Source organism: Sodiomyces alkalinus, assembly GCF_003711515.1.
Source record: "Sodiomyces alkalinus F11 unplaced genomic scaffold SODALscaffold_3, whole genome shotgun sequence".
Classification (NCBI taxonomy): Eukaryota; Fungi; Ascomycota; class Sordariomycetes; order Glomerellales; family Plectosphaerellaceae; genus Sodiomyces; species Sodiomyces alkalinus.
Window position 1 is genome coordinate 3,839,084 of NW_021167081.1, and position 25,505 is coordinate 3,864,588.

The following is a 25,505-nucleotide window of genomic DNA, read 5'->3' on the forward strand; positions in this document are numbered from 1 at the left end:
TATTATATTAAATAAACCGGATATCTTTCGAACTAAAATCCCATTTATTTATAGAATTTAGGGTTTTATAGCTCGAAAGACCTCGTAGTCCCTGCTAAAAAGGGGATGATCTCCCTCGTAGTTATAGCACTTATAGCACTTATGCTTCTAGTCTCCGTATTCTTTATACTCGTTATAGTAGTGGTATTCCTCCCTATAGCCCTTATCGGCATAGATAGGGCAGGAAACTGGGCCTTTATATGTCCCTCGGGTATACCCGAAGTTCCAGTAGTTAGAGCACTGGGTTCTAGGGATTATAGGCCTATATTTATAGACCTTTAGCCGCTGGCCGGCTATATAGAGCCCCTGTTTTAGGTAGTACTTCTGTTCTTTAGTGGAGGGCATAGAAATAGGTACTATGCCGTAAAACGCGTTTAGAGCCCTTAGCCACCGAGGCTTCTCTACTACTCTAATAGGGTTAAAGGTGCCGATTTTAGTAGCTAGGTCCTATAAACCTAGGCCCGATTATAGGCTTCGGTTAAGGGCCTTTCCGGCGGCTCGGAGGGGTTAACTAGAGGGGTATCGCCACCCCTAAAGGCTTTAGAAGGCACCTATTTAATAATAAGCTTAGATTTGTTGCCTATAGGCTAAGGGGGCTAGAGGGGGAGGTTTAGGTCTTTAAACCACTGATTCTACGAGTCTAGGAGCTGTTAAACGCTGTATTTCGGCCCTGGGGTTAAAATAAGATTCCCGTTAGTCGACCGCCTACTAGACGTAACTGCAGGGAAGTTTAGGGCCTTATTAAGCTTATTCCGAAGCGCGAGGGGGTTGAAGTTATCTCTAGGAATCGCTACCCCTGCTATAGATTATTGGATAACCTTAGGGACCTTTTTAGCGTCTATAGGGAGGGGTGCTAGGGGGCTCTAGACCTAGGCCGTAGGTGCTAGGGCCTCTAAAATTGGGGCCTAGGGTACTATAGAGCCTTTTTTCCCCTTTGTAGCCTCGCTATACAGGGGTTTAGACTATTCTGTAAGCCTACGAACTACCTAGGCTAGTTCGTCGACCTTCTATTCGAGTATAGGAGCCTAGGGGAGTTCTAGAACTCCGTCGATAGCAGATTTAAGCCCTACGGATAGGGCCTTAATCTAGAGGGCAGGGTTAAGGGTATAGGCCTGTTAAAGCAGCTAAAGAGCCTGTTAGAGTAGTCCCTTAAGCCTATGCCTTACCAGGCGAACTAGTCGACTTCTGGGGCTTAGCCGAGGTTTCTCTAGGGGCTTTAGCTATTCCGGGCGCCTTTTTAGTCTATTTAGAGCCTAAAAGGCTCCGTTTTTTAGCAGGCGGGGCCCTAAAAGCAAGGGGGGCCCTGAAAGGCGTTTCGAAAGCGCCTTCGGCTTCCGAGTCCGAGAAAAACGTCTAGGGGTAGATATAGAAGGGCTAAGGTGCCTTTTCGAATTTAGAGGCGTAGCAAGGGTTAAATCCTCCGTAATTTCAGAGGCATTACCTATATCTACGTCCCCTAAGCCCTCTATAGTTGTAGGGGCCTTAGGGGGGGCGTTAGAGGTGTTAGGGGCGTTATTATAGCTAGTGTTATGGCTAGTGGGTTATTGTTTATGGCGTTGTGGTTGGGTGGAGGTTGGGGGTACGGCTTTATGCAGCTGGGCTTGCTGCTTTGTTAGCGTGGGCGCACGGGCCACGGCAGACTTTTCCCCCGCACGCATAGGAGCCGTAAGCCCATTTCCAGGTATTTTCGCACTTATAATATGCCTAAATTAGCGCCTACGCGATATAGGGCTATAGACAGGCGTATAGACCTTGAAAAGAGCTATCGATTGATATAGGTTTCGAGTTGTTTAATGCGTTTACGCGTAAAACGTATGTCCCCCCACGTGAGTTATAAGAAGGATATAATTTCGGCTATAAAGCTAATAATACCCTCTTTTTACAGACACGCGTTTAATACTCCCTTAGGGGTTTACTAACCTAGATCCCTGCGTGGAATCCGGTTATATAGGTACGTGGCTATTATAATAATCTCTTACTATAAAGTCTCTTAGAAGCCTAATACCTCTACTAGTACCCTCGCGATACCGAAGATAATACCCCTATACGGTTCGGCGTTAGCGTTCTATACGGCTATATATGGAGCTAATCTTTCTAGGAGGATACGACGATTAAAAGACTAGGTATCCAACTTCTTCTATAGCGCTCTCTCTCTATTAAGTCTAATTATATTAATAAGTAGCCCATACTACCTTTATAAGAAGAGTTCGAAGTTAGCTATCAAGGATAGTATATTTTTATACCCTAGTATCGTTCTGGTTATATTCTTATACGTGTAGCGATTATAGAATAGGGTAACTATATTATCGCTATTAGCGGCAGGATCTATAGAAAACAGATCCACCTTAATCCTCTAAAAAGGCCTTATTAGTCTATAGGTGGGTGGATATCGCGATGCTATCCTTTTTATCTTATTAATAGCGTAAGCCTGATATTCCACGACTAAAGGTGCCGTACCTCCTTTTAAAGTCGTAATACCTCCTACGTAGTCTTTTAATAGCTGCGCTAGTGCTAAAGAGTTAGTATACCCTAGCCTCTCGTGCTATAAACGGGCGTTAGCCACGGTTATAGGCTTTAGTTCCTTTAAGCTATTAACACAGCTGTGCTATTGCTGCTATAGGCGCTATAGTATACCCTTTATCGGTTTAAGTGTATATTGGCTGTTAACGTTAGTTAACGGTAGGCAGGTATATTAGTCTATTACTAGGTAATCTCTGCCGATTATAAAAATAGCGTTCTAATCCTTCCATAACCTACGTGTCGCTAGCAGAGTAGTAGGGTATCCTTTAATAAGTGCCACGTTCTTTAATATAAGGGTATAAGGACGACCTTTAGTATCTCTAACCTAAAAACGTAGCGTACTATACCCCTTCACTGGATTAGAGGTGCGGCTACCTATCTAAAATCTAATAATAGTAGCGGTAGGCTAGAAGTCCTCGAGGAGGTGGTATTGATTAGTTATATACTTTAAGGACCCGGAATCGATTAATACCTAGTTAAAAAGGTTATTATAAACTACCTATTTGGTCTATAGAAGCGAGAAAACCGATGGCGAGGTTGACGGTACTACCTTTTCTCCCATGAAATTAGAGGTAAAATATATATTATAAGAGCTATTATTAGAATTCTTTTCCTTATTATTAGCGAAATTAGATACTTCCTTAGACTAATCTTTCTCTAGTAACTTAGCTCTAGACTCTTTTACCTTATTTTTCGCCTTATCGATATTCTTTTTGATATACTCCCCAAACCTCTTTTACTTAGAAGCACTCTGGCTCTTATTAACGCGGTCGTAGCGTTCCACTACCTCTTTCGTAGGCGTAAAGCCCTTTTAGCGGCGTGTCGGATTAACGTTCGGGCACCCACTCCACGGAAAGTAGTGGCGTTTAGCTCTTCCTATCTTAAAGTAATCGTAGATAAATTCCCTTACTAAAGATTCCTCCTTTTGCTATTACTGCTAATGTTCCTGATTAGTAGGCTAGTACCTACTATCTTTATCCTTTTCTAGGAATATCCCTATATAGAGCGATAAAGCTATAGGCTTCTTATTAAGTCTATAGGAATACCTATAATATAGCTAAACCGTATATTCGTTTATAACCTATTCGATACTAGGTTACTTATCCTTATCTTCCCTTAAGATCTCCGTAAAACGCGCCTCTAGCTACTATAGAGCTATAGTACTAATAACCCTAAGAAACGCGTCGAGTTAATCCTCTTTAGTATTAGAAGATCTAACGCTATAAAGCTTTAAATCTCGGTATAGCGATGTTACGACCTGGGTTCCTGGACACTAAGTCTAGGATCCCTAGTTAGGGTTATCGTGAGTTTATGTTCACGAGGTAAGAGGAGGTTGCAAGCTGAGCGTAAGTCTCTCGTAACTTCTCGTAGGCGGTCGTAAAGCAAGTCTGCCTCTTCACTGTGATACTTAAGGAGGTTTCTAATAAAGACTTAGATTAAACACTATCTTCTTCTATAGTAGAAGTAAGACCTAGGATACTCTAGTATATATAGCTCGTTACTTACTAGCCCTCTTAGTAAGCAGCCCACGTACTAGTATATCCTTCTTATATCCTCGTATCACGTAACCCGGCACGTAACCCTTCCTTAGCTATCCTTTAATTATATCTTAGTACGGTATTACGTACTAAGGTATCCTTCCTGTATATTAGGCCTGCTAGTCGTGATATTACGCCCCCTCTTCTAAGCGCTATCCTTAGCGGTCGTATACATAAGTCGCCTATCTTAGGTTTATCGTCCTCTCGAGGTTCCTTTTTTTTTTTATAGTTAACTATTATACCCGACCGTGTATAGAAACGTTCTGCTAAAGCCCCGCCTTCCCGTTCCACGCTTAATCGTTAAACTAAATCCGCTCTAATTAACGATTAGGGTTACGAGGTTATTCCTTATTCTTATTACTCCGATCGTAACCTTAGCTGTTTTATTCTAGACGATCTTAATCGTTATTCCTGTTATTACCGTGCCGGTTACTCCTATAACTCTTCTCGTGTCCCTATATCTTCTAGTTAGTATCTTTTATTATCTCCCTTAGTCGTCTTCGTCCTAATACTCCTTTCTTAGTTAGTAGAATTAACGCTAAGCTTAAGCGATTTAAAGAGGAGGAGAACCTCGCGGAAGAGGCCCTTTATAAGTAATAGCGGAAAGCCGCCGAGGTCCTCGCTAAGGCCCTCTAAGAGCAGCAGCGCAAAACCGCTAAAGCTCTAGCTAAACTCTCCCGTCTTCGTTCTATACGTTTATAGCTCCGTAAGAAAGGTATCGAAATAATCCGAAAAGATCTCGCGAGTATAGAGGAGCTAAAGGAGGTCGAGCGGAAGGAGGCGGAAACTCGCCGCGCTAAGTCTAAGGCTATAGCTACCGTATAAGCTATAGGTACGATAGATACGATTAACTAGAATTAAGTATTAGCGTAGGATATAAATGATTTTTCCGATATAAATTTTACTTAGACTACGATATCTGGTTCTGGTTCTTAATAGCGTTTTATTAGTATTATTCTAGGAGTTATTAGTAGTTCGTTAAATTCGTGATTAATTCCTATATATTTTCTTTATATCCGTAATATTTCCACTTAATAAAATATTCTATACCGTCTAGCGTCTCTTAGTAATTAAGGATTTATTTAACTTTATATTCTTCGTTATTCTCGATTTCGATAAGGTCTCTTATTTATAACCCCTATAATGCTCGTTCTAATAATAAGACGTGAAAGACTAGGTCTATTTTTATAGTCTCGGGTAATAAAAGGTAGTAGTTCGTATCCGAGATTTTCTTTAAAATTTTAAAAGGTCCGATCTTCTTAAAATCTAATTTATTGCTTAGTCGCTTAGTTTTAATATTTCGCCATATAAGGTAAGCGCTATCCCCCTCTTTAAAGGTTAGTCCCTTTAACCTTATCTTATTAGCGTATATTTTTATGCTAATCCTAACTATCTCTAGGTCTTACCGTAGTTAATCGTGGATATCCTTAATTTCTTCGGCTTTCTTAGTGGCTCTAGGCGCTTCTCGCGCTTCTCTGGGTTCTCCGTAAGCTATAGGTATAAATCTATAGTTAGTATAAAATAGTATAATTTTACTAGATTCGTTTAATATACTATTATATATAAACTATACTAGCGGTAGTAGCTTAACCTAGTTATCCTGCTTATAGTTAACGTAGTATATTAGATATTATTCGAGGGTTTAGTTTATTCTTTCCGTTTATCTATCGGTCTATAGGTAAAACGCTATTAATAGTTAGTAGTCTATCCTTAGTTATACGACTAGAGATTTCTAGAATTTACTAGTAAATAGTTTATCTCGATCCGTGACTAGTTATTTCGATATTCTATAGTTTCCTATAATATATCTTAGGAAAGTGTGTACGAGTTATTTAGTAGTAGTCGTAGTGTCGAATAGTATAAAGTACGCGTACTTAGGTAATCGGTCTATAATTACTTATACGCTATCGTACTTTTTCCTAGTAATTAGATCTCTTAACTTAGGTAACCCCGTGATAAAATCGGTAAAGACTAACTCCTATACCGTTTCTAGAATTAATAGTGGTTATAGTAGTCTATAAGGCTAATATCTTAATCCTTTCGCTTTATTATATACTTCGCACTTCTTAATATAGTCTTATACTTATTACTTAGTTCCTTAATATCCGTATTATTATCGTAATCGTTAATACGTCTTAGTCACTCCCTGATAACTATACGCTAATAGATTATACGCTTATCGAATAATATCTTAGTTAATTCTTTCGATCGGTATAAGTTCCCGGAACTTATTAATTAATTTCTTATCCTGCTATTAGAGTATAGCGTATTACTCTTTATTTACTTATTCTAGTAGGTATTAGCGACTTAGTTCGTCTACTCTTCTATTTTCTAATCCTTTCCAATACTTGATCTCGAAGTTAAATTCTAATAAGAATTCTGCCTATCTAACTTATCGTTTATTCAGTACTTTACTTATAATGAAATAAGTCAGGTTCTTATAATCAGTATAGACCTTAATAGGGTACTTTATCCTAAATAGGTACGGTCTTTATTCCTTAAATACTTCGATCATTACTATTAACTCTTTATCGTGGATCTAGTAGTTAAGTTCTAGTCCGTGGAGTTTCTTCGAGAAGAATACTACCGGATATAGGCGTCCCTCCTTATCTCTTTATCCTAGCTATCCTCCTAAAGCGTAGTCGGAGGCGTTAGTCTCCACTTCGTATAGCTTTATAGGGTCTGGTATTCGTAGTATTAGTCTACTCAGGATTCTTTTTCTGATTTTCTATAAGGCTACTTCGGCCTTATCGGTCTATTCGAATTTCTAATCTTTCTTAGTTATTCCTGTTAAGGGCGTTCGATCTTTCCGTAATCCTTTATAAATTATCGGTAAAAGTTAGCAAAGTCTAAAAACACTTAAATATCGCGAATAATTATAGGCGTAGGCTATTCTATAACGGCTTAGACTTTCGATTCTTCTATATAGATCTCTCCTAGCTTAATAGTAAATCCGAGGAAGTTAACTTCCTTCTTATAGAACTAACTCTTCTTAGGCTTAACTAGTAGCTTTATTTCCTAGAGCTTACCTAGAATCTTATAAATATATCCTTTATATTCTTTAAGGGTCTCCGTGAAGATAAGGATATTATCGAGGTATATAACTATAAAGTCGTTTAGGTACTCTTATAGTATATCGTTAATTATAGACTAAAAGGTAGTAGGCGTGTTAGTTAGTTTAAAAGGCATAATAAGGTACTCGAAGTATCCTTCTTACGTCTAAAACGCAGTTTTCTATTCTTCTCCCTCCTTAATTCTAATAAGGTTATAAGCTCCTTTTAGGTTAAGTGCTATAAACTATTACGCTCCCTATAAGCGATCTCGTAACTCGCTAATAAGTAGTAAAGGGTAGCGATTTTTAATAATAATATTATTAAGCTATTAGTAGTCTATATAAAGTCGTAGTTTACTATTCTTCTTTAGTATAAATAGGATAAGGTATCCTATTAGTAACGTTAAAGGTCTAATATATCCTTTCTAAAGATATTCTCGGATATACTCGCGTAAGGCGTCTCTCTCCTTCTAGTTAAGGCTATAGATCTTATAGAACTTAGGGTTAGTTCCTGGCTGTAACGGGATTTTATAATTATAATACCTATATTTAGGTAAACCGGTTTCTAACTCTTCCTAAAAGAGTTTCTCGTATTACTAGTATTCCTCGGCTATATATAGTAGTCGTTTATTATCCTTCTAAGCTATCTTAATAAATATAAGTACGAGTTTCTATTCGCGCTTTACTTATTATTCAGTCTAGTCCCGGCTAAACACTATCTTTCACGGTATTTTTTCCTATTTTACTTATTTCTTTTATTTCTTCGTTTTCTTCCCGCGTATACCCGTTAAGGGTCTTTCTCCGGGGTCGTTTAAGGGATCGTTTCTAGATCTCTCCTTAGTAACTAACTCCCACTAAAGGTAGCTAAGTCTTTAGTCTATACGAGGGTTCTATTCTTATAGCCACGGGATCCCGAGTAATATATCTCGTTTCCCTATATCGGTTATATTAAAGGTTATTGTTCCTTTTTTCCCCTAGATAACGACTTAGAGTAATACCGTCTCCTTATTAACGATACTATTACTGTAACATATAGCTTATCTCTCTACGTTTCGTATTTCGTACTCATCTTATAATTACTTTCGTTACCACGGTATTCCTTACTTATTAAGGAATCTTAAAGACACGTAATTCCCTTATACTCCGCTATCGATTATTACACGCGTATCGATATTATAAATCCGGATACTAGTGTATCGGTGATCCCTAATCCCTATAGAGTAAATCTTACAGGCTTCTCGTATATACTCCTTATACAGAAGTGCTCCTAGTTTTTTATTATATTATAAGGTTAGTTCCTCTTAAATCTTTCTCTTAGCCCTTAGTAGTCGGGTCCGTCGATTAATACGTTAAGCTCCCTGGCTTATTCTTCTAATATTACATTCTAGATTCGTCGTCGTAGGCCTTTATTATACTATTCGTATTTATAGCCTTTTAATATCTATAGCGTCCGCTATTCCCTAGCCTTTAATTCGTAGTGTGTTTTATAGGCGTCCTTAGTATATATCGAATAAGGTATATTACCTATAATAGACCCTATAGGTCGGGTTCGATCTAACTATAGGATTACTAGTCCATTCTAGTAGTGTCATTAGGTAATAATCTATTCTATCCTTTCTCGTGCTATCCCGATTATAGTTTTAGTACGTTCTCCTTTCCTAGGCTAGAAGTTATTCGCGTGCTTTCAGTGCTTATAAAGATTATATCCGTTAAGAGTATAGTCTGCCTACTATACTTATAGGTGCTAGCTATATCCCGGTTCTAGCTATAAGTAGTCGTTAATCTTTAGACTATAATTTAGATACTATCGCTATTATCGGGTAGTCGATCCTTCGTGGATCTTTTATAGTTCTTATTAATACTCTTTATACTATTTTTCCGTGAGTCACTATAATACTTCTTCGGTGTTATCGCTATCCTAGCTCTACTCTGCTACGCGTACTAGTATATCAATATAGTTCTTATTATCCGTAGGTGGTTCTTAACTACTATATTATACCAGCTAAAATATCCATATAGTTAGCTTATCTTATCTATTTACCTACTCCTAGGTTCTATTAGTCCTTTATACCTAGTCCTATACCTATAATCCTGGTAGAGCGTTTATATCTTCGTTATCTTTAAGCGCCTTATTTATCTAGTCGTTATCTTCTTCGTTATATACTCCTAATATAACTGCTAAGGTTCGTTAAGGTCGCTTAGGGTACTATCCTGTATTATCTTTACTAGACTTATATATAGTATAGTTATCGTTAAAGTAGGTTATCCACGAGAGTAAGGCGTAGGGTACTTCGGGCTATACTTCTACTAAGTTAGTTTCTTTTGCTTCCCGTTCTCGCTTTAGTTAATAATATTCTCGGGCGAAATATCCTTTTTTATTATACTTATAGCAGGTCACTTCCTTCTTTTATCGAATACCCTTTTAAGTGTTTTTCCGATAGTTAGTATTATCGATTTCTATAGGTCCTTTATAGTGCCCCCACGAAGTATTTCTTTATCGTTATCTAGGATTCGGTTATCTTTAACTAGTATTAGCTTTATATAAAGGCAGGTTATTCTTTTTCCATTCCTGCCTTCTTTCCTAGTTTCTATTATCGATTTCCACGGCTATAGCCGTATATATCGCAAAGTCGTCGGGTCTCTTTATCTTATACAGGTTATTCTTAACCTCTTCTTTAAGGCCTCGGTAGTAGGCTACTATTAAGGGTTCGTTATCCTAGTTAAGGTGTAAGATAATCTACTAGAATTTAGCCGTGTAGTCGGAAGCTAATCCTTTTTACTTAAGCCCTTTAAGCTATTAAATAGCGGCTCGCGCTTTATTAGGATCTCTAAAGACCACCTTTAGCTTCTTTTCGAACTAGTCGTAATTACTAAAGATTCTTTAAGTATCTAAGTCTTAGTCCTTAACGTTATTATTTTTCAGAAAATCTTAATAGAATAGTTTAAATTAGTTAGCTACGTTTCCTTAAAGGTATGAGGCCGTGTAGACGACCTTATCTTCGTTATTAACTAGAGTATTAGAATAATAACGAAGATAGGCCCTGGATTATATTAAGAATCGTCGAAGTTATCCTTATATACTATCGAATAGTTCCGGTTCAGGGAATTTAAACGTCCTGGCTCTTACTCTAGCCTAAAGCTATTCCTGAAAAGTGTTATTTTTATTCCTGAGTTACGTGACTGCCTCTCGGAGCTTAGCTATAGACTTAGCTAGTTCTTAATTATTCGAAGCCAGTCCTGCGATAGTCGATCTGGTAGGCGTTTAAGGTGCTATTATCCTAGATAGGTTAACGCTTAGTTTGTAAAGTCCACTTACTAAACGGAGTATTTAAAATATTATAACCTGGGTTCCTAGACACTAAGTCTAGGATCCCTAGTTAGGGTTATCGTGAGTTTATATTCACGAGGTAAGAGGAGGTTATAAGCTAAGTGTGAGTCTCTCGTAACTTCTTATAGGCGGTCGTAAGATAAGTCTACCTCTTTACTATAATACTTAAGGAGGTTTCTAATAAAGACTTAGATTAAACACTATCTTCTTCTATAGTAGAAGTAAGACCTAGGATACTCTAGTATATATAGCTCGTTGCTTACTGGCCCTCCTGGTAAGCAGCCCACGTACTAGTGTATCCTTCTTATATCCTCGTATTACGTGACCCGGCACGTGACCCTTCCTTAGCCATCCTCTCGTTATATCTTAGTGCGGTGTTGCGTACCAGGGTATCCTTCCTGCATATTAGGCCCGCTGGTCGTAATAAGCGATATAAAGTCCTAAAGCTAACGCTTATAGGGTATTCTCCGTATATTTTATATATATTCTTCCTATCTCGTTTTAACTAGAGACTTCTAGGCACCGTTAGTAAGTTTAAGGTAGTTCTTTAAGGCGATCAGGATATCTTTAACCTCTTTCTTCTATACGTACTAATCTTTAAGATTAGGATTAACTATCTTCGCGATATAGTCGTGAAGAGTAGTTAGGCCTTATTACTATTACTGATATTTATTCTCTTTTACGTTTTATAGCTTAAACTTACGATCCTAGGTATTCTTATTATCTTCTACTAGTTCTCGAGCTTCCGACGATTCGAGCTGTTAAGGACGTTTAGATTCCTCGAGGTTTAGATTAATAAGGTTAAAGACCTGGTTAGCATAGGCTATCTATATAATAGCCTCGATCTAACAACGCTATTCTTTTAGTAAGATAAGAATCGTATAGCCTATTATAGGCAACGCTGTAATTAAGGCCATTTTCTAACTAACTAGGACTATAGGGAAACAAACTATCGAAACCGACTATAATAATCGATTAAATAAGGAGTAATTAAACGATTAAGAGGTTAAGCGAGTTAAGCAGTCTAGATAAGGGAATAACGGTTAAAATAAAGTAGGCGGACGTAGCTAATAATACTAAACTATCTATTATAGACTTAAGGCTATTTTGACTGCCTTAAAGCTGCAGGATCTATCGGAATAGCTTCGTTTATTAGAACGCCGGGCTTATAACTATTAGTATATAAATAAGGTACGTAAAATATATATGTGTATATTAAAGACGAGTAAAAGATACTCTGCGGAAATGTCTAACTATACGGTAAAAGGAGGGGAAATCGATATAGATATATCGGTCGGAAGTACCCTATCCGTAGATAGATATAGCGTAAGTCACACCGCGATAAGGTGGCTATAGGCATTTAAGAAGAGTAGTAAGGAGTAAAGAGGAAGGGGCTTTAGCGTAATAACGCTTTAATACCGCTAGGGTCCTGGTTTATAGGGCCTTTATTTAATACTAAACCAGACTATCATAGTATATTTTCCCCGTTATAGTGTCGCTACGTTCTTATAGGCTTCTATAACTTTAAGGGCGAGGCGGAAATCGCTAAGCCTTTACCGTTATAGAAACTACTTAGCTATCACCCCGTCTTCTATATTATAGTCTAGTATATTATATAGATCCCCTCTAGTTATAGGTGGTCTCCCTATAGCACCGTAAAGCTTCTTATACTTATCCTCGGTTATATCCTAGTATTAGAGTACTATATACTCCGTTATATCTGCCCCTTTATTGCCGTAAGGGCACCGTGTTAGTAGGAATCCCGGCACCCTTATTTTAGCTAGGAAAGCTCGTAGACCTAGTTATTCTAATCTAATATAGGTAAGTATACAGCTTTATAGCTTAACGAGTCCTCTATATATCCGGAGGGAGCGTTATATCGGGGGGCGGCTTAGCGCTATTATAGTATAGGTGTAGAGTCGCTATGCTTCCGCACAGGCTTAACCCTATTCCCTTATAAGGGCTTTCCTTAGGGGTAAGGTTCTAGCCTAGGTTATTAGGGCGGTAAGCTAGGCTATCTACACGAGGGTAGCGTAAGTCCTACAATATTAATTCGGTATTACTAAGGCTCTCGCCGCGGTATATACTCCGGCGAATATCTTATCTTCGGTCCCCTTTTCTCATATCCAAAGAATCTTCCGGGCACTTAGGCTTAAGAGGTATAAGTTAAATGGGGTGATAAAGGTCTTTTCTTTAAGGGCCCTAACCGGTATAGCCCTATAGGCTCTGGCTACTAGTTAAAGGTACCGGTTCTATACTGCTATAAGTGCCGTTATAAGGCTATACCGGGGGCTAGCCCCTATCTTATAAACGGTTAAAGTGTAATAGATAATTACTAGTCTTATTACTATAAGGTATAGTCTCCTTATATCTACGAAGTTATACCCCTACGCTACCGTGCTAAGCCTTTAGAGGGCGTATATATAGGTGGCTAATCGGCTTTTTACTTTTTTAGTATATTATCGGAAGTTAAGTTTCCTATTTAGCTAGACGCCTAGGACCCTTATTGCCTCGGTTACCGGTGCCGAAATAACGCTAAGGGGGAGTAAGATAGGGGAGGGTTAGCGTCATTTCGACAAGGAGATATAGATATACTTAGCTAGTTTAAACTATAATCCGCTCGCTATCTCTTAGTTTAGGTATATTCGCTACGCGGTAGTAAGGCGGTATCGCGTCTATACCTTTATCTTACCGAAAGCGATAATATGCGTATTATTGGTAAAACCTACTATTATCGTTTTAGGGACCCTTTTTAGCTTCTTATAAAGGGTAGAGATATAAAGGATAAAAAGAATAAAGGAGATCGGGGAGTCTTATAGTATACCTCCGCGGAGATACCGCGGGGGGGGGCCGTTTTACTATTAAGTAGTAGCTAGGCTATAAGGTCCTAGAGGAAGCTACTAATTAGGGTAGTAAGCTATTAGGGGAAGTCTTTCCTTTTAAGTACCTTAAGGAAATATGAGTAAGAGATAGTATTAAAGAGGCCTTTAATATCTAGTTAAAGTATCGAAGCGGTACTGTTATAAGCCTAGCTCGCTTTTACGGCCTCTATAACTCTTTATACTATTATCTTTATATTTTACCCCGTTCCGTTACCTAGCTATCCCTTTAGGAGGAGCCGATACTCCTCCGCTATAGCGGCGTTACGGTTAGCTAGTATCCCTTCAAGGACCTTACTTATTATACTAAGGAGTAATATCGGTTATTAGCCCTTTACTATCTTATAGTCGGCCAGCCGCCGGCCTTCCTTCTTAAGGATTATTATAGTAGCGTAGCGGTACCTTTTCGGGTAATAGCCTATTTCGAGGCACGCTATAAAGATAGCACTTAGTCTTTAGTATAAGGGGGGTCCGTATACTTTTAGGAGCCCTACTAAGAGCCTATTAGGCCTTAGTGCCGCCTAGGGTTTAGTCTTCTTAAGGCGCCTCTATATATTCGCTACGGTAATATCGTAGCGGATATCCTATTTAGGAGGCAATTCCGCGCTTAGGGACCTAAGGGTAGTAGGGTAAGGGGGGGGAAGAACTTCCGGTTAAGGATTTCGGCTTTCTCTACGTAGATAGTAGCTAGGTTATCGCTAATATCTTAGCGTAGTAGCGGTACTAAAGAGGGGTTTAGGGGTACTCCCCTTTTAGTCCGCGCCTATTTCTATAATCGCTAAAGGAGGTTATTATTCTTCCCGGTTAAGTAGAGTAGGTGCCGCCAGTATAGCCGTTTCGCTACCGCCACGGCCTTATCTTAGCGCCTCTACGCTTCCTAGAACTTATCCTATTGGTTTTAGGACTTCCTAGATATATACTTATAGTAAAAGCACCTCGCTTCCTAGGTAAGAGCGGTTAGCTCCGTGTTCTATTAAGGGGTAGGTAGGAATCGGGGGGTGCCCCCGTAGTAACACGGTATAGCCTTATCGGCTACAATTATAAGGTCCTTAATTAGGTTATCTAATACTAAGTCGCTATCTCCTAGTATTTTAAAGGGGCTAGTCGGCTATAGTTATATAGCGGCGAGCTAGGAGACTTATAAGAGTTTAAAGTCCTTCTAGACCTAATAAGGCCTAAGGTCCCGTGGTGGTATTATCGCGGTGCTTACTACGATACCTATTTCTATATAGATTCAGGCTATCTATAAGTAGTAATCCGACCCAATAATAGTCTTATCTGGGCTGCTAAAGTCGTAGCGGAGAGTTTATATTGCCTATATAAGGTTAATAGTGCTAGTATATAGGCCTATACGGTGCTATATAGTGGTTCCGGGGTGGGTTACTAGGTCTAGATTCTACCGGGTCGTAAGGGTAAATAGGGTATTAGCCCGGGGGTAGTATTATAGTGGCTATATCTATAAAGGGTAATGTAAGTTAAAGTCTCCTATAAGGTTATAGCGGCCCTATAACGGTGCTATATCGAAAATATTTTATAGGGGTGTATTTTAGGGGATCCTGGCTAACTAGTAGTTCTTTAAGTAGATTAATTAGATTATAAGGGTATTATCTCCGGCCCCGTATATAACCGTGTAGGTCTTATAGTAGGCCCGCTATGTTTATATATATAGCGGGTGTCTTTTATAGATATATACGAGGGCGTGGCCCCCTCGTTAGATTAGCCGGTATACCCCTTAGGAGGGGTAGGCAGGGCTTTTGGTGAAGGGGTTAAGGCCGGGTTCCTGAATTACTATTATATTATACTTAGCGCGGTACCGAAGCGGGAGTTCCCGCCACGCCTAACTTCTCCCTATATTCTATAAAAGAATATAGATTCTTATTAATTAAAAGGGGGGGGGGGGTTTAACATAATATACCCGGTATAACCGGGGTCTAGCTCTCGTTCTAGGGCTCCTACTATAATACCTTACTAGCCCCACGGGGGACTATATAGGCGTTTATTAGGCCCGGTATCGGGGAGACTTTTTATCCTTTAGTCCTTTTCGGGGGCTGTCCTTTACCCTTATAAAGGGGTTAGTCCTAGTCCTAGGCGATAATAATCGGGGGGAAGATCTACGGCTACTATAGGTACACCGCGTCGGTCTAGCAGGTAATATCAAAGTCCCTGGCTTATTACTTATACGCTTCGTGGGTCTTCTTAGCTTCTTTTTTTAGTAGTTAGTATAAATTATTAAAGGTATGATAATCTCTAGTATAAGCGGTATAGCAGCGGGGGCGCCCGGGCGCTATAGCATTATAATACCCTGGGCCTTATAGGTACGCTAATTCGGGCTTAGCATAGTAGCGTTATACCATTTTTACTATAGAATAGCCGTTAGCCTTATAACCGAAGTATAGGTATTTATAGTACCTTAAGGGGCTAAGGTTAGGATTATATAGTTTATAGCTATCGCTACCCCCTTTAAAGAGGAGGGTATTCCGGATAAGGCTTACTTCCCTTTCTAGTAAAGCCGATTCGATAAAGAGAAACGCTACCCTGCTAGTACCGTGTCGGGGTACTTATTATCGTGCATAGAGAATTTTAGCCTCGGGATGTATATCTTATAGGGATACTAATAGGTCTTCTTCGGATAGGGCGCTAAGGACCTCTTAAGGGATAGCCTTAGCTATTATAGAATAAGTATATACGGCTAGGGTAGCTCCTTTATTAAAGGCCTTCTTAACATATTACTCCGTATAGGTAATCTATTACTATACCCTTTTAGTAAAGGTATGGTAGATATCCCCGTTAGGTAGTTTTTATACCATTACGGTATCGTGTCGGGTGGTTATAGCGTTTATAGCTTATGAAATTTTCTTTAGGGTCCTAGCTCTAAGGGGCTAGTCTTCGGGGAGGGCTCCTTAGCAGGGATTATTTTAGGGGGGGCGGGGTCCTATAGCGGTACCGCTATAGGAGCCCGGGCTATAATACTAGCCTAGGTTTTCTTATACCGCTTATTTCCTTTCGGAGTTCCTCTCGGATAACGTAGCGGACGGAAACGTATAGGTATACTAGCGGTAGTATACTGGCGTTATTACGGGTACTATATATTATACTTAGTTTCTTTATTAGCTCTATAACCTACTTAATCGTGTTCCTAATAGCTAATAGGGCCTAAATTTCTGCCTTAATCTTAGCTACTCTTAGTTCCGAGGGGCGTAGTAATCCCCTTTTAGTCTTATATCGGTTCCGTGCTATATCCTACCTCCGAGGGGGGGGGGGTACTTATATTACAAAAAGTGGGTCCGGTACGAATTCAATATAGTCGAGGTTAGGACGATACTATCTTATAATTCTTCCGGCTACACCGTAGCGCCGGTATTACGGTGCCGCTACGATAGTATCCTAGGAGAGAGGCGGTAGTTATAATCTTTATCTTAGTGGTTTTATCGATTTTACTCCTATTACGCGCCTATAGTTAATAGGCGTGTCTAAATCTGTTAGGTTTTGACTATATAATATATGGTACTAAATAGAAGATAGAAGATAAATTAAAAAGAATGAAAATGTTTGTAATAAGAGATATAAAATGGAATAGTAAATAAAGTAATATATAAAAGCTTTATATATAATAATCTAATATAGCATTTCTTTAACTAATACATGGAGTATATGTCCCTTATATATAAAATAGGTATATCTATCTTTATAAGTCTTTTTTAATATTAGGAATATTTAGTTTTAATTAATATATTAAAAGTATTGAATATTATCATAGAGTAGCTATTATAGCTTATCTATACCCTTTAGTAATTACTTCTCTATATATATTAGTATAAGTAGAATGAACTATATATATAGCCTTTTTGTAAGGACGGCTTTATAAGGGCACTCTAACTATAATATAAATTTATAATAAAGGCCGGATCAAACTAGAATATCTAATATAAAGATAAAGGAGATTATAAAGAATAAGATAAAGGAGATAATAGTATATAAAATATAAAATAACATATAAAATAAGATATAAAATAAAATACAAACAAAGATAATACATATACTTAGGGATACGATTAAAGATAAAATAGGAGCTATAATATATTAGAAGATATAAAATATATTATTATAAAAGAAAGGATATAAAGAGATATATATTTTATAAGCGTACTGTAATTGTATACTCTTATATTAGCTTACTATTTATAACTACTTTCTATATTATACTAATATTATATTTATATCTAACCTTCTCGTAACACGTATAAAAGAACTAGAAGATAATAGAATAGAGTATAATAATATAATACTATATATTATAAATAAAACTATCTTTAATAAAAAGTACAGAAATAATACAATACGCTTTTAAGCAAGATATTAAAGGCTTACCCGTATTATCCAGCAGCTACAGTGGGTCGGCAAAAGTTTCGGTATAAACCCCATAACAGCCTTACTTCACTATATTAACTCTCCATTTTTAAATAGCTATAACTAAAGGAGACTAATAGCTATAGACTTTTATATAGTCTTATTAGTCTTATAAAAGGATAAAGAATAAAATAATATACATAATATATATAGTCTACTTATATATTCTATAGTATTAAGGCATTTCTTCTTAGTATTATCTACGAGATAATAGAATCATACTTTTAGACATACTAATATATTCGCGGAATATAAACTCTATAACAATGGTTATAAGAACTAAGTAAGTATATCTATGATAGGTAGAGGCTCTATTGGAGCTAACAACATTTTTAGCTCATTTACTTAGAACCGCAACTATAGTATTAGAAGAGCTTTAATATATACCCTATATATACTAGTAAATTAAATACTCTGTAGTATTTCTACTATTATATAAGTAAACGAGTTATATCTAAGATAATATATATATTATTCTATGGCCCTGTTTCTATAGTATCTATAATATATAGCTACCACTTTTCTAAGCTGTAATTAATATCTTTAGAGGCCTTAGAAGATGATAGTAGAAGTAGTGGTAGCGGGGTATTTTTAGCTTATACCGAAACTTTTGCTTACTCACTCCAAGCCCCCCCGGGGCGAGTAGCGGGAATACCCCTTATAGGGGCGAGCGTGGCGGCTTTGCCCGTAAGGCAAGCTACTAAGCTCGTAGCCTTTACGGTATTACGGCTATATCGATTTAACACTACTCCCGGGAAAATATATCACGATACCGCTAACTATTTAATTCCATACCTATTAGCCACCTAAACCTACGCCCTAGAACTAAGGGGTGGAGATATAATTAAGATCTACACCGACGCCTTATTTACCGATAATACGGTAGATCGGAAGAGTAGTCGAGGATTTGTGATACGCCTCTTTAAAGGCATAATCGCGTAGCGTGCTAATAAGAAAGTAACGGTTATAACGTTAAGAATAGAGGCAGAGCTATTATCTTTAGTATAAGGTGCTAAGGAGGGCATCTTTATATAACGACTATTAATATAGACAGGGGTAGAATTTAATAAACTATAACTACGGACCCCATATAATAATAATTAGACTATCCGGCTAGTTAACATTAAGATCGCCAAGTTAAGTACGCGTTTACGGCACGTAGTTATCTATAACTATTAGTTACGGGAAGCCCGGGAATAAGGGAGGATTAAGGGTAGCTATATTATAAATGCCGAAATAGTGGCGGACGGATTAACGAAAGCGTTAGCGGGCGAAAATTTGAAGTATTTAGAGCCTAGGTAGGCGTGGTGGATATACAGGACCGTCTCTAGTAAAGGAAGGTAGAGGAGGTCTTAACGGAATATTTAGAACGGTTAGAGAATGAATCTAACGGAGGCTACATAATAATTAAACTACCGGAATTATCGGTCGGCTATAAATAGCTTTGACTACCTACCCGTTTAGTATAGTTAGGCAGTTAAGGGGTTGTGTTGTCTAAAACTTCCTCGGGGTGGAATAACCTAACGGCCGAATAAGCGGTTAGGCATAGATAGTAGATATCCGTAGGATTTTGGGCATTGATTTAGCCTCCTAGAACGATACGTTAAGTGACACGTTTTTACAACGGTTTTACAGCTTTAATACAATCAATGTAGAACCTCTCAATCTAACCGTTCTTATTATATTTACTCTATTACGCTTACGCTATATTTAATAGAAGGCGTTCTTTAATACTAGAAGGACTTATAACCCTATATATATAAGGAAGTCAGCTATTAATAACGGCGACGATATTAGCGCCGTAAATCTCTCTTCCTTTAATACCTCCTAGCCATTATCGTATTTAACCCGTGATAAGCTCCTACCCCCGCTAAATCACTACTATAATATACGCCTTTACCAGTTATAGAAGCGGTAGTCATAGGCCGATAAGCAGTACCTTAAGGGGCAGCCATAAATAGTCTACCAGAAGGAGGTAAGTAGTAATTAGGCCAATAAGTAATAAGTCCTCGCCTATAGATAGATATACACCTATAAGTTTAATCAGGAAAGGACCCTTACTAAGTATAAGGTACGCCTTATAATATAGGTGGATTAATAAAAACGGTTAAAGATTAAAGATAACTACGCTGCTGTATTAGGCTCGCGGTCTTTCGGTATATTTATAGCTATCGCCGCCTAATTTAACATAGCAAGAAGGTAGTTCGACGCCGTTAATGTATTCTGTAACACGAGCCTTAAAGAGGAAGTATTTATAACGATACTATAAGGCTATAAGGTTCTAAGTAAGGTCCTACTATTAGAAAAAGTCTTTTATAGCCTAACGGTACCGCTATTACTATAGTAAAATGAATTTAGCGTTATATTATATAATATATAATTCACGATTATCTCCGATAACCCTTATATTATAATCCGTGACGGTTTAATCTTATTCTTCTACGTTAATGATATAGGATATATCTATTATATACATCGTAAGATTAATGCCGAGAACCTTAAAACTACTCTTAAGCGAAGTTATAAGTTATCTAGCGAGGATAAGATTTATTAGTTCGTAGAGATTAAGGTCCTAAGAGACTAAGCTACCTATAGGCTATAGTGTTTATAAGTCTCTGACGTAGAGAAGATCGTGGTTAAATACTATATAGATATCCTTTATTATAAACTACTAAAGATCTTGTTATCGATTATAAAGCTATTAATACTACGCGACGTAGCCCGCACGTTAATTCTAAAGGTCCGTTAGTATTAGAGTATAATCGGTTTAATCCTATACGCCGCTATCGTGTTCGCCTACTTATAGCTTTCGTAATATAATATTAACCCTTTCTCTAACCACCTTAAGAGGGCCTAATAAATACGGCTATTCTTATACTATATAAGGGACTACTACCTAGAATTTAGTAGGGATAGACTCTTCTTAATCTCGAGCGACACGTCTTTTAAGGATAATCTAGATTATAAGAGTTTATAAGGATATACGATAAAGCCCTTCGGCGGAACCATTACCTAGAAGGCGGGTAAGTAGCTAACGGTTACGACGTCGTTACTAGAGTTAGAACTACTTACTTTTATAGACACGGCTAAGGAGACGCTATTTATTAGCCGTATATTAAAAGATTTAAAGCTATAGTTAGATTAATAATAACTATAGCTATTCTACGATAATTACTAAACTATTAAACTCGTTAATAAGAAAGTATAACCCCTACGAATAAGGCTACGCTATATAGATATATATAACTAGTGGGTGCGCTCGTTAGTATAATAAGAACTCTTTAAGGTTATATACGTTAATATACAGAATATAATTGTAGACGGATTAACGAAGGGGTTACATAAGGCAGGGATTAAATAACTATAATAATAGCTTAATCAAATGTTTTAGAAGAATTATATTAAGTAGTTAAAAGGATGACACGAAGAGATTAAGCGCGCTAAAGCCACGGCTACGGCGATAATCCTAGCCCCTAAGGGCGTGATAGATTCGATAGACATAGATCCGACGAATCCGATTAGGCTAATTAGAAGCGAGAAACCAATTAAAATAGAATTAAATTAAACGATTAAAATGGGTGGTTTTAGATTATTTTTATAAGAGTGTTTCTTAACTTTTAAAAGACTATTATTTTGACGATAGAAAATGTGAACACCGTTTAGTTTAAACTAAAGCCTCTAATTAGTTAGTTTAAGTAGAAGGACCTACCTTAACTAAGGGGGTATCTCGTATAGGTATAGGACTAAGGGCTTCGGACCTCGGGTATCAGACTATAATAAGAGTTGACATTAGGAAAGACCGGATAGAATCTAAATAATATAATACCTATAATAGAGTCTTTACCACCTAAAGGAAGGGTATAAGAGACTCACACAGATATAACTTAACATACTATACATATACGAGATTTCTGCTCTATTAGGATTATTACCATAATTGTTATATGAGAATCATTTAATGTGCGATAGTATAGATATATATATATATCAGAACGAAACTACCTATCTACCTATATAGCAGGATAAGCTAGGATACGCTGTCCACTCCAGGACAGGTCACGTGACTTGCCCCTTAAGTTCCAGTACTAAATAAGGAACATCATGCTGCGGCTTAAATATTCTCAAATCATCGCTCGTTATCCTTAGCATCGCTCCTATCTCCTGTTACGGGCGCCCCAATAAGCCACCCGACACCAGTGGTCAGGGTACCCATGGCCGCATCTCGCAGCTGATCCCGCTTGCGCATCCTCTCCCGATGCTGAGAATCCGATTTACCATCAGCCCGGCCCCATTCTCCTACCGTCTCGTTATTTACAGACGCATGTCCAGCATTAGAGGACTGCTGCAGACTGGACAACGCTGACAAATTCCTCGAGGCGGCGCGTGCTGTCGCCCGGGAGAGATCGAAGAGTGACATGGGTACAGTGTCATCCGCCTTTCCTTTCATGGCGCTTGCATCACTTCCTGCGCTCGCCGAGGGCATCGCCTTTTGGGCAGGAGCGGTCGTGAAGCCGAAACTCCCCGGGAGGCGATGCAAGTCCGTATGGTCTTTATCTGTGCCGATCCCCCGCGCGATTTGTTCACTGAGTGCTGAGTCTAACTGCTCCTCACACCTGCGGAAGCCTCCAAGGATTTCGTGTAGCTGCGAGGCTGGGGCGAGGCGGACGGAAGTTGAGAAGCATTCGAGACGCTGCTCTAGGTGTCGAATGTGCGGGTTGCCGCTACCAGTGCCAAGGTGGGTCGGGGCTATGGTCCGGGAGCTGCGTGTATACTGTCCAGCCTGCAGCGCCGCGCGCCAGGCCGAGTGGTTGTGAAGCATAGCCTCCGAGCCGAGGCGAGATGATGCATCAGCTGTGGCGCGGTTGACAGTATAGGAATAGGCCGTCTCGAAATCTTCTTCCCTCAGAGCAGCCTCGATGCACATAGCTGTCACGCGTATTTCTGCTGATACCAGCCGCTGCTCTTCTCTCTCATCGAGGCTGAGTGAGCTGGCCCCGTCGGACCCACTGTCGGAGCAACCGTTGTCCGGTAGGCCAGCCCTTACCATGCTGTATGCCGTTTGGAGAAGGTCTTGTATCCGGGTGTAGGTTTTAGAGTTTTGTTCAAGGACTTTGCCAATGACAGATATGGGATCTGGGTGTACGCGGAGGAGGATTGGTGTGAAGGGCTCGCCTTGTTTCAAGACCAGCCGGTACTGGCTGAGCGAATGGGTTGCCTTAAGCAAATGCTCCACCTGCTGCCTTACGCGCAGCGATGCGTGGAAGGTTTTCGGGAACGCACTGATGCTGTTGAGATGTCAATACAAGTTCATAAAAAGCCAGGCGCTTACGCACATTTCTTCGCATTTCTTGAGTCCTCCTCTCGTGCGGTTGGGGTTAGTTGCGTTGTCAAATGCCGACAACGCTGCCCCAAGTACAATATCCCGCACTACGTTCAATGAGAGAGGGCTGGAGTCAGCCTCGTAGAGGTCTTTCGCAAGGGAATAACCTATATCACACATTAGCCGATTCTGAAGCCAAGGGAGGACTGCATGTCTTACGAGAGTTCAACAGGAGAGCATTCAGGAACTCGCTTTCAAGATACTCCACATCGACACGACCAAACACGCCCATGGCTGACACGTCTGCGCCCGAGGAGATGCCCCAGTTGCAAAGCCAAAGAAGTTCTCTCCTTGTCCTGATCCAGGAACTGTCATCAGCTCCGTGGTTCCGGCTCATGATCACACCGATGAGCTTGGTAGCCTCTGCTTTCTGTTCCCGCTCATCTTGAGAGAATACCAAGTCGCCGGCTCGCTTCGCCGAGACGGGCAGCCCAGCTCGGGTCAAGAGATATGCACTCAGGGTCAGTGCGTGAAGCAGACTGGTAGTCGATGGTGACGGACGAGTCAAGGGATTGGATTCGGAGAGCAGGTCGTTTCGCACATGCATCGTGTAGTTCCGCGTCATGTGGTCGTGGTTCCAGCTCAGAACAGGTGTTAGAGACTCCGCCGCAGAAATTAAAGACGGCAACTCCCCTTCACCCAGCAATTCCGTTACCTTGACGACCATCTGATGGACGGCTTCTACGGCATCAAGGGTGGCCTCGGGAACAAGGTAAGCAGAGGCCATGATAGCTCTTGCATATCGGCGATCAAGATAGGTATGGTGTTCTTCCTGCAGCCAGGCAACGTCGAAGTCGCCTAAGTCTACATCTTGCGACCCATTCCACTGCATGACGGCGGCGCATGTGAGTCTCCAATCTTGCGAAGCATTGATCAACAACCATTCCATCACTCGTTCCCACCCAGGACAGATGCGCTTGCCAGTCGCAAATGCCGTGTCGCGTAAAGCATCATCGGCCCCATCTAGCACAGATGTCCACCGTGCATCATTACGAAGCCACGGTCCAACAAGACCGCGAAGATCACGACCCAGGAGGTTGTGGTCCTCATCTCGTCCAGTCTGGGACAAAAGAGCGCTGACGGCAGTGACGTCAGGTAGCGCCTGGAACTCGGCAAGCGTATACGGAGTGGGATGGTGCGGGTAGTATTCGAAATTCCTCCTCATAAGAGGCAATAATGTCGAGACCATCCAGGTGCGGATGCCATCGTTCTGCGGCGCAAACGGTGCGAATAAAATCGGCAGCTGGGTCAGCATGCCGGCATGTTGGTCAACACTGTAGGCTCTTCGGAACAGAAACGAAGCCACATAGTCGTTTTCAGCTTCGGCACGTGCCTTCGCATCAGAGAACGGTAGAAACCGTAGCTTGCGGAGCTTCCTGAAAGCTTCCTCTACGGAGAGCCCTGCAACAACGGAGGAGTCGATGTCGACGGGCTCGCAGTCGGCGAAATCCTCAGAGGAGAGCGCTTCGATAAGATGGACATATTTGGCTGAAGGAAGGGTCTCGGGGAGGTAGGTGAGGAGGATGCGAAGGACGACGTCTTTCCGAAGAACTGTCGGATGTTGCTGTACGAGGAACGCCAACTTGTCCACGGCGGCATTTGCAGCAAGGTGAACCGCTAGAATGAGGACTTTCGGTGGAGGGAGAGACAGACTCATAATTGCCCGTTGAATACCATTATTATTTCATATTCATTGTCGTGGGACGGTAAAAGAGGCATCAAGAAACATCGACTTACAGGTGGACGTATCTGTCGAACAGACCGTAGTTTTGACGGTTACGTAACGGGCCGGATGGCCGAGATTATACTCCGGGTGGATACCTGCAGAATCTTTACTACTAATATTACGGTGGCAGGAATTCTCTAACAGTCCTTATATAGTTATAATTATATATAATTACCTTCGTTAATTATGACTTATTTTATGATGATTTTGACTACGCTTTATCTAATAATTAAGAGTCTTACTTGCTAAGTGAAAATCTACCCTTTACCCTTACTACTACCGATTAAGAAGCTATCTAGCTACGCCGATATAGCGAGTCTATCTATAACTATTAATATATCGGACTCTAAGCCTATTACCTTAAAACCTATCGCGATTAGGAGCTCTAGCGTAGCTATTACGAGGCTATTACCATTAATAAGAATATATAGAATTATCTACCCCCTAATAATCCTATTCCCCCTGCTTAAAAGCCTATTTGGGCTTTCTATACCAACTTCTAAGCGTTACATGCTATCCTATAAATAGAAGCTAAAAGTACGTGTTTTCGAAGGTAATAATAAGCTAACTTAATCGCACGATATTACCTATTTACTGCGCGAAGGAGATATACTTTTAGAGGTATCTGCTCCCGAT

At 39.7% G+C, this 25,505-nt stretch overlaps 1 protein-coding gene across 1 annotated transcript; it reads right to left on the reverse strand.

Annotated features, from left to right (window-relative positions):
- Nucleotides 1-21,725: 21,725 nt before the first annotated feature.
- SODALDRAFT_293903 (secretory pathway protein Sec39) lies at nt 21,726-24,894 on the reverse strand. The gene is made up of 3 exons (XM_028608729.1): nt 23,303-24,894; nt 23,097-23,250; nt 21,726-23,048 (listed from the first exon to the last, which is right to left on the reverse strand). The coding sequence occupies exons 1-3, from the start codon at nt 24,798-24,800 to the stop codon at nt 21,890-21,892; spliced, it is 2,811 nt and encodes a 936-aa protein (XP_028467930.1). The 5' UTR covers nt 24,801-24,894; the 3' UTR covers nt 21,726-21,889.
- Between the last annotated feature and the right edge of the window lie 611 nt (nt 24,895-25,505).